The sequence below is a fragment of the Eleutherodactylus coqui genome, chromosome 1, assembly GCF_035609145.1.
Source record: "Eleutherodactylus coqui strain aEleCoq1 chromosome 1, aEleCoq1.hap1, whole genome shotgun sequence".
NCBI classification, from domain to species: domain Eukaryota; kingdom Metazoa; phylum Chordata; class Amphibia; order Anura; family Eleutherodactylidae; genus Eleutherodactylus; species Eleutherodactylus coqui.
The window spans coordinates 311,237,481-311,254,859 of record NC_089837.1 but is presented as its reverse complement, the minus strand read 5'-3'; the positions used below and the strand labels follow the sequence as shown (position 1 = coordinate 311,254,859).

At 41.3% G+C, this 17,379-nt stretch overlaps 1 protein-coding gene across 1 annotated transcript; it reads left to right on the top strand.

Annotated features, from left to right (window-relative positions):
* Positions 1–876: 876 nt before the first annotated feature.
* On the top strand, positions 877–13,606 carry EVA1B (eva-1 homolog B). The gene is made up of 3 exons (XM_066574937.1): positions 877–1,139; positions 5,676–5,782; positions 8,000–13,606. Exons 2-3 carry the CDS (start codon positions 5,716–5,718, stop codon positions 8,425–8,427), a joined length of 495 nt encoding a protein of 164 aa, XP_066431034.1. The 5' UTR covers positions 877–1,139; positions 5,676–5,715; the 3' UTR covers positions 8,428–13,606.
* Positions 13,607–17,379: the final 3,773 nt, after the last annotated feature.

Here is a 17,379-nt window from a genome sequence, read left to right as displayed (position 1 = left end):
AAAGGGCTTGGTTCCAAAATTAGCATCCTAGGGGAAATTATGAGTTATTTTATTTGGTAAGGGTAGTTTCACACACAAGTTTTTGTGACTGCTTTTCATGTACTGCATTTAGTACAAAGCCAGAAGTGGATCAAGCAAGGAGGTGAAGTAGAAGTCCTTCCTTTATATTTCCTATATCTGTTGAATCCACTTCTGGCTTTGGGTCAAAAACCGCATGGAAGACTGTCTCAAAAACATGTGTGTGAAACCTAATATATATAGCTACACACACTAATATAATACACACTAATATACATTAATATAATATACACTAAAACATATATATATATATATATATATATATACAAAAGTTTGTGCATATATATAAATATATATAGATCTCTCTCTCTCTCTCTCTCTCTCTCTCTCTCTATATATATATATATATATAGAGAGAGAGAGATATCTATACATATCTATATCTATATATATATGTATATATATATACAAATTTTTGAAGCTATTGAATGTCTGTCGGAATCCCTTACGATTTGTAAACTAACATTTTAGACCAGTTATATGTCCTGGGAAGTGAAGTTCCAGTGTATATATATTTCAATAGTCTTTCCGCACATTACTTAAAAAATGTCTTTGTATATATTTTGTTTCATTGTAGAGGTGATAACAGTCACAATGTTAAAATCTGGGTTATTGGAGATTATTTACACCAGATATATGACAATATTTGCCTTTAGTTTAGTTGTTGTTGGTGACTATGGTTTGGAAAGGGTTACTGTAGTTAGCTGACCATAGGTTGGGCTCTGTTAATTTAGTTCCTGAGAGCAAAGCAGTAGTTTGTGGCTGAGCAAATTACATCTGGACAGAGGGAGGGAAGTTGGAGAGAAGGAGGGCTTCGTGTAATACCCAGCCTGCCCTCTGCACAACTCAAACAGCAATACATCACTATGCTACAGGCAGCTTGAATGAGACTTACTGCATAACATTGCACCTAGGAGAAAGTTTTCACAGCAGCTATTCCTGAGAAAAACCTGTAGAATATCACGCCACAGGGTATGGAGCTACAGTAAAGACTACTATTTGGGCATCCAGGGAGTAACTGCTCCACTGCAAGACTGAGACCAGAACTCTACATTTGGATGGTAAGTATGGGAACGAAAGGGGATTCATTAAAATACAAATCCGACATTTCACCGTATAAATCAGATTATGAATAGTTGAATGCATTAGAGACAGGAATGGAATTCTTTAAAACTGCTGTTGGGAAGCTTAGCTGACTGATAAACATCAGGTTTTAGTTATCACTGCACCCAGATCCCAAAAAGAATGCGAGAAGTTTAGTCTATGGAGAGAGGTCACGCTCTGCTGAGCAGCAGGCAAAACTTATTAGATGTACAGACTAATATACTGCAAGGAGACTTCCAACTCATATCTTCTGGTTACCAAGGCAGATCTTGGTTTACAATAGATTAAAGCAGTTTTATATTTATGAATGAATATAGCTAAAAGGGTTGAAAGAATATATATTACATGCTCCTAATACGTTGTCAATGTTCGGTCTCTGACTGCTAATTTTGGGGATCAATTTGGTGAATAGAGGGTTTGCTTATTTAAATACACTCATTCTTAGGTATCTATGTACAAAACCCAATTATTGGGAAAATACTCTTCAATCTGTAACAGCCAGGACCAGAACAGGGACCCAGCTGAAGACAAAAATATCTAAAAAACACAACGCTGTGATGTCCCTTTTAGCCTTATTTATATAAACTTATAGAACCCCCTGTAAATTCGGAAGCCTTATGTTTCTGCAAAGCCTACATGTCCGTATTCAACACTATGCATTGCTTGACAAGGGAGTTTAGCCTTTTATTCTACTAATGATGTGCCTTATGTGAAGTCCAGGAAGCAAGCGATTGTACAGCTCTTTTGAAACCCTAAAACTGTACACCGCATGTACTGTAGATTATTTATCATTACTTTGCATATTTAAAGTCTTATGAAATGCCACAATTTGATGGGGAAGGAAAGCTTCACATGCAGGTTTGCAATGACAAAGAAGCAAAAAGTAGATAATGGGAACTAATATACAGCACACACGTAGATATATATGAGTATATAAGAAACAATATAGACCCTTTCTCTATAGAGGCAGCACATATGAGTTGACTATGACTGCGTTTGTGGGTATATTAACTTTGAGATAGAGTTTCCCACTGTTGGCATTGGAGAACTTTTCCGACACCTGGTTTCTGGCAGCAAGCAGCTGTAATGTGCCAGGAAGGGGAAAAGCAGCCACTCCCAGCTGTCAGGCAGTCAGTCACGACATATGTGGATTTCCAGACAGCTGCATGGAGTGAAAACACAATTGTCACATGCAGAACTGCTTCCGAATCAGGTGACTAGTTAATGGATAAAACAGGATGGGCATGGGGACTCGATTAAGTTTCTTACCTGCATGTACTGGCACTGCAATACAGAACTTATCAAAAGAAGAGAAGTGTAGTGGAATAGGAAGGGAAGCCATACTATTATACTGACGGAAAGACTTATTTCATGCAGCTCAGGCTTTCCGACTACAGTCTTAGGTTCTTTTCACACTGCGTTTTATTGTAGGCTCTTCTGACCTCCCAAAATAGCATTAAGGAATAGAGATCAAGTGAAATAGAGACCAAAGTGGTCTTTGTTTGACTCATTGAAGAATATGGTACCATTGATTGTTTCTGCCCAAGTACTATTTTGGGCGATACAGACGGAAGCCAGGGACTTAGCAAAGGAGCTGCATGAAAGGACCTTCATTCACACGGCAGTATTTTGCTTCAGTATTTGCAAGCCAAAACCAGGAGTGGAAGTTACAGCACCTTTGTTTTGTTTTACATCACTTTTGTTTTCAGGTATTTATAGACTGACAGGTATTAGTGTTTTGCATCACAAACCAGGGATGGGTAAATTGGTTCAATATTTACCACTAATACCAAAGTCACAAATCCTGTCTTTATTAATTAATAACTGACAAGAGGTCAAACTGAGAAGCCAAATTACAGTAGTGTGTGGTCAGGCCATACTCAAGTATAGCCTATAGGGTAGACAGAGATCACTATGAGAAGAGGCCTGCCCTTAGGTAGAAGACAACAAAGTAGGAATTTACGAGGGAGTTGCAGCCTAGCAGCAATTGGATGGGGTCTGTTAGTGATAATGATCTATAGATCAATCCATTGCTTGGAAGAAGAGAATTGCAAAAATGTATATACAGCAGGAAGTGGTGATGTGATTGTGAAAGCAAAACAGGGGAAAGAAGAGTTAAAAATGTCTTCACATGTATATCTCTTCAAAATAATTACAGCTTTTTCATACTTTTGGAAGTCACACCCTGTCCTCTATTACAACTGACAGTCTTTCAAACGACTGCACAAGCGCTGGTGTCATCGCTAAAGTTGTCAGCGCTTGTGCAGACGCCCTTGCTCGAAAGACTTGCCGGTGGATTGCAGGATTCCCCTCTGCTTCTCGCTCAGCACTTCCCCTCTTATGGGAAGCGCTGAGCGGGGACCATTTACACAGGAATAGAAGCCCGCGATTCAACAAAGTTTTCTAAGCTGACTGAAAAGTCAGCTTGACAAACCACAAGCGACAAGTCAGTGATTTTTTTGCATTCACACTTAATGATTAGAGTTCAAATTTGTTGTTTAACGAAGCGGTAATCGTTGAGCAATAATCGTTACGTGTAAATTGGCCTTTAGATCTACTACACGCAGTTTGGCAATAACCAAGTCACATATGTTAGATGAATTCCAAAATGAAAAGAATACCAAGGTCCAGCCTTTATTGAATCCGTAGTAGTTTTTATTACTCAGACATTATACACTCAGTACTCCTATCTCAATAGGTACAAAATGTATCTGCATGAAAATATTAGAATTGATGTGTCTGGAATGGGATCATGCATGGTGGTTTTGTGCACAAAGAGTAGAGCCCTAAAAGCAGATGTGTATGTTGCAGGGACTGGGAAGCTTGTTTATGGGAGTGCCAGAGAATATTGCAAACCCGGAAGGAAGCTGCTTGGTTGTATTTTAGGATATGCAGGAAACCCAGGTCACTACTTGTGAGGGGATATGATTCACTAATGCCTTTGAGTATACGACTCCTGTTCTACTTCCTGAATTTTATTAATTAAAATTTCAGCTCTACAAGGAAATTGAGGTAGAAGATGTGGTGTAAACACATTGTATGCCAACATCAGAACATGTAAAAATACATTCTTATGCAACAAGTGTTTAAGCACATGGTTGCATTACAGCTCTGTGGATACATATGAGGTCTTCCAAAGGAGTGCACAAGGCCTTTATTTTACCTCCATAAGCCCCAAATGTTCTACAGATACATACAGAGGGTATTTGATAGAAAAAAATCTTTACCTATTCGAAGTGCCATCTTAACACATGGGCCTGATAGACACTTGCCCGGGGGCTCCACAAGCATAGTCTATGCCATGTGTGAAGACTTTCATTTTGTCACTTTCCATTTCACTTTCAAATTACCCATAATTCCTATTGTAAATGATCCATTATTTATATAATATAAAAGAGAGATTTGCCAACGAATGGATGTGTGGATTATCTTGTGAAGCGCAGTACATCGTCTTGTTACTTTCTAGTGTAAAGTAGCCTGGCACTATGAGCAAAGACGTCTACAGTACAAGAGGAAATGGACCCTAGAGACTTAGACTTCCGGTGCTCTTGTCTGGGTCCCTGGTTACTAACTCACTCGTCCTCCTGAGTTTTTTCGACGTCCCCCCCCCCCCCCCCCCCGTGCTGCCGCATCCCCGTATAATATATATTTCCAGGTGAATAACCCTTTAATCATGTTGATAAGTTGTTGCTGCACAGCATGTTTTTAATGTTTCAACATCAATTTTGTTGGAAGTGCCAATAAAATAAATATATGTTTAATTTTATCGACAATTTACATTTTAATTCCTGTGAGTAGTTGTCGTTAGGGCCCCAGTACACTGCTTTGCCCGGGGGCCAATAATGCTGTTAAGATGGCACTGCCTACTCCATTCGACCCCACATGTATGGAGGTATTTTTTCCAAGAAGCTCTATGCATGTAAAATTTATACATATAGTTTTTGGCAGAGCCTTATGGCAGTGCTGGAAGCTGTATAATTCCATGCTAAAGCAAGTATTACTAAGCACTCTATTTATTGTATGTAGAGGGAAGTAGAGAGGCAAATGGGTTTCATGAGAAGAAGACTAGCTCTTCCTACAGCAGCTAAGCAGGCAGTTTCCTGAGACTTAAAGGGGTTGTATCAAAAACAACTATTATCACCTATCCACAGAATAGGTAAAAAAAAATCTGATTGGTAGGGATCTCACAGCTGAGACCCCTGCCAAGCCTGTAAACCATGGTGATACTCCCACCCATCATTCTTTTATAAAAGTTGTATTTGGTACAACTCTGTCAAGTAACCTGTAGTTCCGGCCACAGTCCAAAATGTCAATTTAAACTATATTTAGGAGACCATAAGAATAGTAGGAGGCTCTTGATCATTAATGTGTAACCCATCCTGCTAATGACGTTAGTGTTCATGAACGTATGAATAGGTCTACAAATAAAATTGCCATGTGGATTTTTAATAGGTGAATGCTGTAATAATTGCTGGTTATTTCAAATATTTCAGGTAAAGAGAATTCGTCTTTATAGATCTTCAACTTTGAGTGATGGATACTCACAAGAAAGAGATGGAGTTTCTGAGTAACAGCATAGCAGCTTATGCTCATATTAGAGGTATGGTTTTTACATCAAGCATACCCTATTGTTAATGCTTTTGAACAATGAACATAGGGATTAGGTCATTTTAAACTACTGTAAACAGTGTAAGTAGAAACAACCCCTTTAGGCCTCATGTCCACGGGGAAAATCAGATCCGCTGCAGATTCTACATGTAGAATCTGCAGCGGGTCCCTCCTGCCCTGCGGACATGAGGGCTGAAAATGCAAATAAATAAGAATTAACTCACCTCCCATCCGATCCGTTTCTTCTCTTCGCGGCGGCGTCATCTTCTCTCGTCGCGGCCGGATCTTCATTCTTCGGCTCGGCGGATGTGCACGATGACGTCGGTGACGTGCCCCGCGCATGCGCCGGGCCGAAGCAAAATGATCCGGCCGCGGCTGAGAGAAGATGGCGCCGCGGAGAAGAGAAGAACCGGAGCGGGTGAGTAAAATATGATTTTTGTGTCCCGCGGATCCGGACGGCTTCCATAGGCTTCAATAGAAGCCCGCGGGAGCCGTCCCCGCGGGAGACCCGCATGAAAATGGAGCATGGTCCAGATTTTTTCATGCTCCATTTTTTTTTAAATCACTTTTATTGACGATCCGCAGGTATTTATCTACCCGCGGGTGGTCAATGCATCCCTATGGGGTGCGGATCCGCGCGCGGGAGAAGAGTTAAAATCCGCTGCGGATTTTAATTCTTCTTTTTCCCGTGGACATGAGCCCTTAGGCTGCCTTCACACGAGTGAGAAAATTGCGCTCAAATATGAACCCCCTTCTTTTGAATGGGGTCATACACATGAACAATGTTTTTCTGCATGGAACCATGATGCAATGCAGGAAACAAATGCTGGCATGTTCTATCTTTCTGCGTGCACTTGAATTGCACCACCCATTGTTTTCAAAAGGGCTGGCTGCAGCATCACACCACGTGCTAGGTGCCCATGATGCGAGGTCTCCTATTGAAAACTAATTAGCCTATCTTGGAAGCCTTGAATTATAGGACCTACCCTGAAGATAAGCCCTAGCTATACTACATGAAAAAAGAAAGAAAAGGAATTCTTACCTAGCAGGTGCTGTCCGAGGTTCCTCCTGCTGCTCCTCGGCGTACCTGCAGGCTTCCGTGCAGTTGTCAGCCACCGACAGAACATCTCTCGGTGGTAACGGGGTTTGAAAACCCTGCCTCCAGCAAGATATTCCTCTGATTGGGTCTCGAGCTCCACAGCTCAGCCAATCAGAGCCAGTGCTCGATGTACCAATCACAGCCATTCATTAAAGAGATGTTCAGTTGGAGGCTGACAACTGCACGGAAACCTGCAGGAATGCCGGAGAACAGCGGCAGCGACCCAGACTGTGCCTGCTGGGTGGGTATAAAACACCCTCTGAAAAATAAGACCCTGTACCTCTTTTGGGGCAAAAATACAGGGTCTTATTTTCGGGGAAACACAGTAGCAACCTTTGTTTAACACTGTCAAAAACTCTGCCCATTCATTTCATTTAAAAAGGCTGTAATGCCCAAAAATAGAACAGACAGCACTTGGAAATCACAGTGTTAAAAACGGTGCGTTTTAAGGCTTGTGTAAGCATCCCCATTGAAATGAATGGGAGTGTTGTACAGCGTTTAGCACAGTGCTGAAATCACAGTGCTAAATGCTTAAAAACACACCTGTTTGGCCTTATAGTATTGAAGATAAGTCTTGGTCATTGGATGATCAGGTGTACAGCTTGTTAAAGTTACACTATAATCATCAGAGCAAATGATCACAACAGATTTTCATCCATGGAAGTAAACAATGAAGGTTTCTGTTGAAGGACTACAAGTAAACATCTGGGAAAGTAGAAAAATACAGAAAAAGAAATTGGAAAATGGTAGAACCTCTCATTCTACAAATAATGTTGGCTATTGATTGGACAGTAGATGTAGTTGTTTGGTGACAAAATAAAGTTCACTTAAACTAAGCTAAATCACTACTCTTCTCATACAGAATTTTGTGTAAAATACGGGTGCAAGGTAAGCCAACCAAGAGGTGGTGTAACAAAGTTAGACAGACGTGTCTGAAGATGCACCAGATTTATCATTCAGCATGAGCCACTGTGTTACATTCGAAGGATTTGTAGACTGCCTGGTCTATGTTCACATTGTCTAAATATTAGGCAAGATTAGTAACTTGCCACAATGTGCATGTTTTTCTGTGATGTATTACATATACTGATAAAAGTTTTCTTTTTCCAGAAAACCCAGAGTCATTTGGGCTTTACTTTGTTCTTGGGGTTTGTTTTGGACTGATTTTAACACTCTGTATGCTTGTCATCCGCATTTCTTGCAAACCACGAACTCGCAGTTTTCCTTCCAAACCAAAGAAAACACCTCCCAAAGATTGTATTAAAGAGCCCCTGTCTGTGACAAGAGACGAGGAGGATCCAGATAGTGATGACAATGAGGACACTTTTATTTTGACTCCTGTCGCTGACACATCACTAGGGAGTCAACCGCCTCTGGATGGTACAATGACAGTAAATGTATTCACATCAGCAGAAGAGCTGGAGAGAGCCCAAAGACTAGAGGAACGTGAGAGGATAATTCGAGAGATATGGCGAAATGGACAACCTGATATTCTGGGTACAGGAACTGGCACCATAGGTCGTGTGCATTACTATTAGTGGTGATGTGGACAAACTTCATAGATCACAAGCTGGTGCTGTTCCTCCAACTAGACGGCATCTAACCTTCCAGGATGTAAAGGATACAGATTGAACGGATATCCTGCTGATAGCAGCTGGCACTCCAGATCATATAATATATGATAGTGTAATAGTATTAAAGTATAGCTGGAGAGCTGAATATAGCAGGCAGAATCCTGGCAACAGTACCAGTGGTTGGTGCCCTCCTAGCAATTAATCTGTTTTTAAGATGGGGACAAAACCTATATTGATTGCCACTTTGTTATTCCAGTGCAATTAATCTGAAGTGGACTGCCTAACTTTTGTGGTCTTAGAGGCAACAGCTGGAGACTCGCTAATCAATGGTGCCAATGTCTTTACCAGTCTGTGTAGGTATTATTAGGAGGACATGGGTAGTTCCTAACTCAATGAGCTATAGTTAATAACAATTTAAGTAACAATCGAGACAAGTATCATATATTTCTTGTACTTTCAAGAAAGTTATAGAAGCTCAGGATTAGTGTAACTCATACAGGATTATATTTTGTTACTTCCAGGTGAGGGTGACTTCATGAGTTTATAGTAGTCTATACATTTATCATATAATTAAGAGTATTGCGGTATCTCTGTTACAATTCCAGGTGCAATATATAGATATACTTGCAGGTACGCAGCATGTATTATTAAGTGAATGCTAATAGGGGATTCGGTTTATGACATGCATTGATCCAGATAGAACACGCTAAGATCTGTCCATTGGTTTAAAAAGTAGACAGACTTGTGATGTAATTTATGACTGGTGAGGACGCTCAGCACTGGATTGGGATTAATTTTATACATGCCGGATTTGCAAGGATGGATATAAAAACATTCACATGATAATCAGATGCCTTATATCTGTTCCCTGCTAAGCAGTATACTGCGGGCCTGTTGCTGCTCAAGGGTTAAGATGTCTGCAATATATTACAAGACTTTCTGGTCTCTTGCTTTGAAAACATCTGTTTTTCTTCTTGTTCCCCCACAGTGTGGGAACATTGGTGCTTTAAGTCTCATTCCTGAATCTCCCCCGAGGTTGAAAGAACATTCCACATTAACATTAAATACTGCAGCAAGGGAAAAGGCAGGAAGTGATGTTTTTTCATTTGTATTCTATTTAAAGTGCTGATCTATCTCTTATTTCGTACAAGTCACTTCAGTATTAGATTTGCATATGTCGCTTTAGATGTGCATATATGGTATTTTGATATTAGGTTTTGCTTTTACTATCCATATCATAAAGCCTAAATGGAGTTAAACAAAGCCCTGATATGCAAAATAGGCTAGACATCCATTGCAAGGGTTAATTATACAAAGCCTTTTATGAAGGATCAGTCAATGAATGATTAAATTAAGCTCATCATCCATTGACAGAGTGCAGGTTCAGAACTTGAGGAGCTAGTCCTGGGCTATATGATGAATGCAATCACACATATGACCAGCAGAATGAACTCTTTAATTTGTAGTCCAGTATTGTACATTGCAGCCCCTCATGGCTTTATGCTACTACTGGCCTTCGCTGCCTGCCAAAATGGAGAACAATGTTATGGTGACTTGGCCTAATGACAAAATGCACCAATGCTGATGAGCCATGAAGAAGCTGGAGGAATGCCTTCAGTTGGAGGTTAGGTGTCTCCATTTTACATTAAAACCAATCTTCACTTGCTACTCAACTTTTAGTAACTTTTAAGAATATAAGTTATACTATAGTACTTTGGTTTATCAAAGTGTTCCTTCTGCATAGTCTGATTGCCTCCTTCTGTCCAGCTATCAATGACTTCTTATATAAATGGCCATGTTTTCAATACATCCAGTAGGCACAGTATGATCGCCCGCAGTCATTCTATGCAGCTGAGTGGACTTCTCAAGATATGAGGAAGGAAGGAAATAGTAGCAGTAAGATGTTAACTGGTTATTGCACAAGTGAGAAGAAGGGGTAGATGAGAAAACAATATGGTAATAGGGCAAAAAGCCAGAGGTTTGCATTGTTGCCTAGAGTGGTCAAGGTGAGAGTGAGGTGAAGAAAACGTTCATAATTTTGTGTGCTGATGTCTGCTATCATGAGTTGTGAGTGTACTTGTGAAGGGAGAGGTTAGTGAAACAGTGCATTGGTGCAGCAGATATAGTAATGTGGTAAGTGAGTGTTCTCAATTGTATTTTGAGATAGTAGGAAGAATGGGGAATATCTATGGTGGTTTGTACGCCAGTCTTCTGGCACAAAAAAGTTGCAATTTGACACACGCCCCAAAATTGCATCTTTTTGGGATTTTACTCCAGGCCATGCTACTTTTTTGAAAACTAGCATTTAGCACTTGGTTGTTAGTAGGACAAATTATCATTTTTATTTTAAAATTCACTATCCCCCTCCAATTACAACTTTAACTTATTGGGACTCTTTTTTTAAAATAGACTCTACTCAACCCTGTTACTTTATTGACTTTTTGAGACAATCGGCCAATTCCAGTTTTTGTCTCCCATGTCCTTCCCAGCATCAGGCAGTTTCTGAACATGGGATCTTTAAACGTTATCATGAAATCTCATGTTCTGATTAAAATAGTACTATGTATTACTGTAATTAGGCAGCAATCAATTTATAAGCATAAATTAATGCTTATTGTTTTATTACAGCAGCAAAAAGCACAGTTTTTGTCAGAATGCAAAATCCCATGATAACTATCTGGTTACACATGGAGTAGTAGCAATGGCTCAAAGGATTCCAGAATTGATGCGAGGGATGTCAAGAGATGTGATCATTTCACAACTTTCTTGAAAACCTCAACAAAATTACAGGGAAGCATAAAGCCTTTCGAAAAAAAGTCATGCCTCCTAATTAGTCTTATGGGTGGGGTAATGAGTTTTAAAATAAAAATGATATGTAGCATTAAGGTACCTTTTAATCGGGCTGATAGTTGCCTGAATAATCGCTCAAATGCGCGATTTCGGGGAACAGTCTTCCCTGAGTAAAGGACAGTCCCTGTCAGCGCACTGAGCAATCAATTGCGCAGTTGTTGCTAGTCGTTCCATTTCAGCTCACTGAGACGGAACGACTAATAAGCGGCTTCTCCCACAGTGTAAACAGAAATCTATCAGTCTATGAGCGACTCCCTGTTTAATGTGAATGGAGGCAGGTCGGCTGGAATGATCCAAAGCCCGCTCCACCTCCATTCATTTGAATGACTATCGCTCCTGTGTAAAGGGTAATAAATGATATGTTCCCTTCAAACTGCTTGGTCACACAGAAGTTGGACAGCATTGCATTAAGGGATGGTATGTGTGTGGGAAGACAAATTGAGAATTTATGTCCATGTGATGAGGTGAGCTTTACAGAGAGCAGATGAATGATAGTGTATGTGTTCTTGTGGTCATTGTATTACAATGGAGAGAGGTTGTGATGGCAATTGTGTTTTATCATTTCTTATGCGTTAAGGGTTTGGAGTGGACACATGTAGTGGAAATACTGCAGATTTGATGCAGCGAAAAATACTGCAGCACAATCCGCACCATTGGCACTCAGTAGTAGTTCTTGGTGTGCGCTGCGCTCTAAGTACAGGCAGTATTTGAGAAGTGAGGGGAGCGCTGCACAGGCTGCAGATCCATAGCGGATTTTCAGTCAAAATCTGCAACAATGGTTTGGACTGTTTTTGATGTGGAAATGCTGCGGATTTTGCAGCATAATTTTACACTGTGGAAATCCACAGCATTTCCGATACATGTGGACATACCTTTAGGGGGAAATTTACCAAGGCAGCAGGTTTTTGTTGTCATCAACTTGCAAATGTTTGCACAAGTAGGGTTCTACTCAAAAATGTAGTGACTTTTTGCTGTTGTATGCCTCTTACACCACTTTTCTAAGGTGTCTAGGGTGGGGTTTGAGTGAGGTTTTTAGACAGTTTTAGGAAATGGAACTTTTCAAAACTTGCACAATTTGTCGCAATTCCACTCCAATAGCTGAGTGGCATGAAAGGTGACTCCACATTTCTAGACCTATTTAAAGATGCAACTAATTTATCATCAGTATGCGACATTTGATAAAAGTTGCAAATAACAGGAACATGGCCTCCAACATATCTGGCTTAAAAAAAGACGCAAATAATAAATTTCTCACATAGTCTATGGAAAAGTGTATTGGAAAGCTGACACTTTACCTGCATTATTGTTTGTAAATTGACATAGTTTTATTTGACATATGTTGAAAATGCCATTAAAATGTTCTTCATTCCAAGTGCAGTCTCACTTTATTTTATAACACTTTACAGTTTGATACAATGCGGTTAGTATAGAGCTCTGCAGCATCATGTTCACAACCTTTTGTTAAAACTGTAGTGCAAGGCCAGGTTTATACTTGCTAAAGACTTGTTATTTTGTATAGTCCCAACGTATTTCGCAACGGTTTCAGGTAATTTGTTTATTACCCCCCTCCAGCAAGCTGGGTATTGCATGGAAGGCTGAAGCAACCTTGAGCTGGCAGGGATTAAATCCACAACCTTTAGGTCATGAGTGAGAGCTTAGGACTGCATTCCGTTGCCTTAACACTCTGCACCACAAAAGGCCTATACAGTATAGGGCATTTTCTAAGTGTGTCTGTCTCCAATTGGGTTGGGATGCTTTTATTATCTATTTGTGCTGTTTTCACCAACATTCACTTTGAAATAAATGAGTGTAAAAATTGTGTTTAAATTGTAACTCTCATGAGACCTCAATGTTTCCCTGTCAACCGCTGGTTTTACATATTTACTGCCACTTATCTCCCGTGGTATAAACATTGGGAAACTTACAGTAGTATTTTACCTGCTTGACCAAAGGGAAGGCACCATAATGAAATTGTTGGTAGATAGTAACATTCTTTATTTATATAGCGCCAACATGTTCTGCAGCACGTTAAATACCTCTTTGCACAAATGTAGAAGGCATTGAAGCTAGCAGTGACCAGCATACACTTTTAACACCATTTCAAAGGTTATTAGAGACACATTATCAATGTATCTATTTGGAAATTGTGGTTGATGTAAACTGAAAATACATGTTAATCTGTTCAAAGCACAAACGACTGAGCACAATTGCCGATTATTGATATTAATAAGTGATATTGATAATTCTGTTCTGATAATGTGAAAATAATAAACCTGGTTCATTTTGCACTGTAGCTCTACTATTCAACTAATTGGAGACATTTCTTTGGTTTCCTTAATGATTTTGGCTGCTCGGTCAAATTCCTAGAGATTTGCTGGCAGTCATAAGATAATCAAATGCCTCTCTGATCTCTATACAGCTACTGGACTGCTTGTGACCTTTAGGTCATTCCAAAGAGCTTCCCACTGGGCTAAAAGTGGCCATCAATATACTTGACAAGTTATTTGTTTTAACCAACAAGAAACTTACATGGATTTTATATTACATAGTCTTGGACCCCTGGGCCTAAAACTATATAAAATAAATATATTTACTATGGCCCCGGACCGTTTCAGCAGTCCAGAACCACAGTATCAGACAGGTGATGTTTCCTAAACCTGTCATATGAGCTTCTTATGTACAGCCCCAATTCATAAAAAGTTGGGATGCTGTGCAAAATGTAAATAAATGTAAAGAAAAAAAAGAATCTAATGAATTGGAAACCTCATATAGCTATGTATTATTCACAATAGAACACATATCAGAAGGTTAATGTGAGACATTTTTCAATTTCAATAAAGTCATTTAGAAATTAATGTCAGTTGGGCCAGGGCCATGTCTACTATTGTGTAGCAAACTCTCTTCTTTTTACAACAGTCCATAAACATCTGGAAAGTGAGGAGAACAATTGCTGGAGTTTTGGGAGAGGAATGTTGTCCAATTCTTGTCTGATGTGGGATTGTAGCTGCTGAACAGTTCTGGGGCTTCTCTGATGGGTTTTATGTTTCATAATACATCAGATGTTTTCTATTGGTGAAAGGTCTGGACAGCAGGCGGCCGGTTCAGCACCCAGACTCCTCTTCTGTGAAGTCATGCTGTTGGGATGGATACAGTATGTGGTTTAGCATTGTCCTGCTGAAATACGCAAGGCCTTCCCTGAAAGAGTCGTTACCTGGATGGGAGCATATGTCGTTCTAAGCCCTCTATATACTGCTCAGCATTGATAGTGCCTTTCAAGATGTGTAAGCTGGCCATGCCATAGGCACTAATGCAACCCCATATCATCAGAGATGCTGGCTTTTAAACTGTGCGCTGATAACAAGCTGGATGGTCCCTCTACTCCTGAGTCCGCAGGACATGGCGTTCATGATTTCCAAAAAGAATTTAAAATTTTGATTTATCTGGCCACACAACAGTTTTCCATTTTGTCTCAGTCTCTTTTAATTAAGATTTGGCCCAGAGAAGACGTAGTTATTTCTGGATTGTGTTGATATATGGCTTCTTCTTTGCATGATACAATTTAATTTGCATTTCTGAATTGTACAGCAAACTGTCTTCACAGACAATGATTTCTGGAAGTATTTTTGAGCCTATGCAGTGATTTCTATTTTACAATCAGACCTTGCTATGATGCAATGACGCTTGAGGGTCATTAGATCTTAACCATCCAATATTGACTGTTGTCCTTGTCTAGAGATGAGCGAGCACCAAAATGCTCGGGTGCTCGTTACTCGGGATGAAATTTTCGCGATGCTCGAGGGTTCGTTTCGAATAACGAACCCCATTGAACTCAATGGGCAACCCGAGCATTTTTGTATATCGCCGACGCTCGCTAAGGTTTCCATTTGTGAAAATCTGGGCAATTCAAGAAAGTGATGGGAACGACACAGCAACAGATAGGGCAGGCGAGGGGCTACATGTTGGGCTGCATCTTAAGTTCCCAGGTCCCACTATTAAGCCACAATAGCGGCAAGAGTGCCCCCCCTCCCAACAATTTTTACTTCTGAAAAGCCCTCATTAGCAATGCATACCTTAGCTAAGCACCACACTACCTCCAACAAAGCACAATCACTGCCTGCATGACACTCCGCTGCCACTTCTCCTGGGTTACATGCTGCCCAACCCCCTCCGCACGACCCAGTGTCCACAGCGCACACCAAAGTGTCCCTGCGCAGACATCAGCTGCCCTCATGCCACACCACCCTCATGTCTATTTATAAGTGCGTCTGCCATGAGGAGGAACTGCAGGCACACACTGCAGAGGGTTGGCACGGCTAGGCAGCGACCCTCTTTAAAAGGGGCGGGGTGATAGCCCACAATGCTGTACAGAAGCAATGAGAAATATAATCCTGTGCCACCGCCATCAGGAGCTGCACACGTGGACATAGCAATGGGGAACCTATGTGCCACACACTATTCATTCTGTCAAGGTGTCTGCATGCCCCAGTCAGACCGCGTTTTTTTATAAATAGTCACAGGCAGGTACAACTCCGCAATGGGAATTCCGTGTGCACCCACAGCATGGGTGGCTCCCTGGAACCTAACGGCTGTACATAAATCTATCCCATTGCAGAGCCCTGGACAGCAGAGCTAACGTCAGATTAAATGCAGGTGGGCTTCGGCCCACACTGCATGCCCCAACCTGACCGGGGTTTTTAATTCATAGACACAGGCAGGTACAACTCCCTATTGTGAAGTCACTGTGGACCCACAGCATGGGTGGCTCCCTGGAACCCACCGGCGGTACATAAATATATCCCATTGCAGTGCCCATCACAGCTGAGGTAATGTCATGTTTAATGCAGGTGGGCTTCGGCCCACACTGCATGCCCCAGTCAAACTGGGGTTCTTTAGAAGTGGACACATGCAGTTACAACTCCGTGTGGACCGACAGCATGGGTGGCTCCCTGGAACCCACCGAGGGTACATAAATATATCCCATTGCAGTACCCAGCACAGCTGAGGTAATGTCATGTTTAATGCAGGTGGGCTTCGGCCCACACTGCATGCCCCAGTCGGACTGGGGTTCTTTAGAAGTGGACACATGCAGTTACAACTCCGTGTGGACCGACAGCACGGCTGGGTGCCAGGAAGCCACCGGCGGTACATAAATATATCCCATTGCATTGCCCATCACAGCTGAGGTAATGTCATGTTTAATGCAGGTGGGCTTCGGCCCACACTGCATGCCCCAGTCAGACTGGGGTTCTTTAGAAGTGGACACATGCAGTTACAACTCCGTGTGGACCGACAGCATGGGTGGGTGCCAGGAAGCCACCGGCGGTACATAAATATATCTCATTGCAGTGCCCATCACAGCTGAGGTAATGTCATGTTTAATGCAGGTGGGCTTCGGCCCACACTGCATGCCCCAGTCAGACTGGGGTTCTTTAGAAGTGGACACATGCAGTTACAACTCCGTGTGGACCGACAGCATGGGTGGCTCCCTGGAACCCACCGGCGGTACATAAATTTATCCCATTGCAGTGCCCAGCACAGCTGATGTAACGTCAGCTTTAATGCAGGTGGGTAAAAAATTTATTGGATTACACTGTAGGCGAGGGCCCCCAAAAATTGGTGTACCAACAGTACTAATGTACGTCAGAAAAATTGCCCATGCCCAACCAAAAGGGCAGGTGAAACCCATTAATCGCTTTGGTTAATGTGGCTTAATTTGTAACTAGGCCTGGAGGCAGCCCAGCTAAAATAAAAATTGGTTCAGGTGCAAGTTTCAACGCTTTAATGAGCATTGAAACGTATAAAAATTGTTTACAAAAATGATATGAGATTGCCCGTTCGGCGTGATTACGTCAGGTTTCAGGAGGAGGAGGATGAATATTATACACAGATTGATGAAGCTAAAAGGTCCACGTTTTTGATGGTGATAGAGAACAATGCTTCCATCCGCGGGTGCAGCCTACGTATTGCTTAGGTATCGCTGCTGTCCGCTGGTGGAGAAGAGAAGTCTGGGGAAATTCAGGCTTTGTTCATCTTGATGAGTGTAAGCCTGTCGGCACTGTCGGTTGA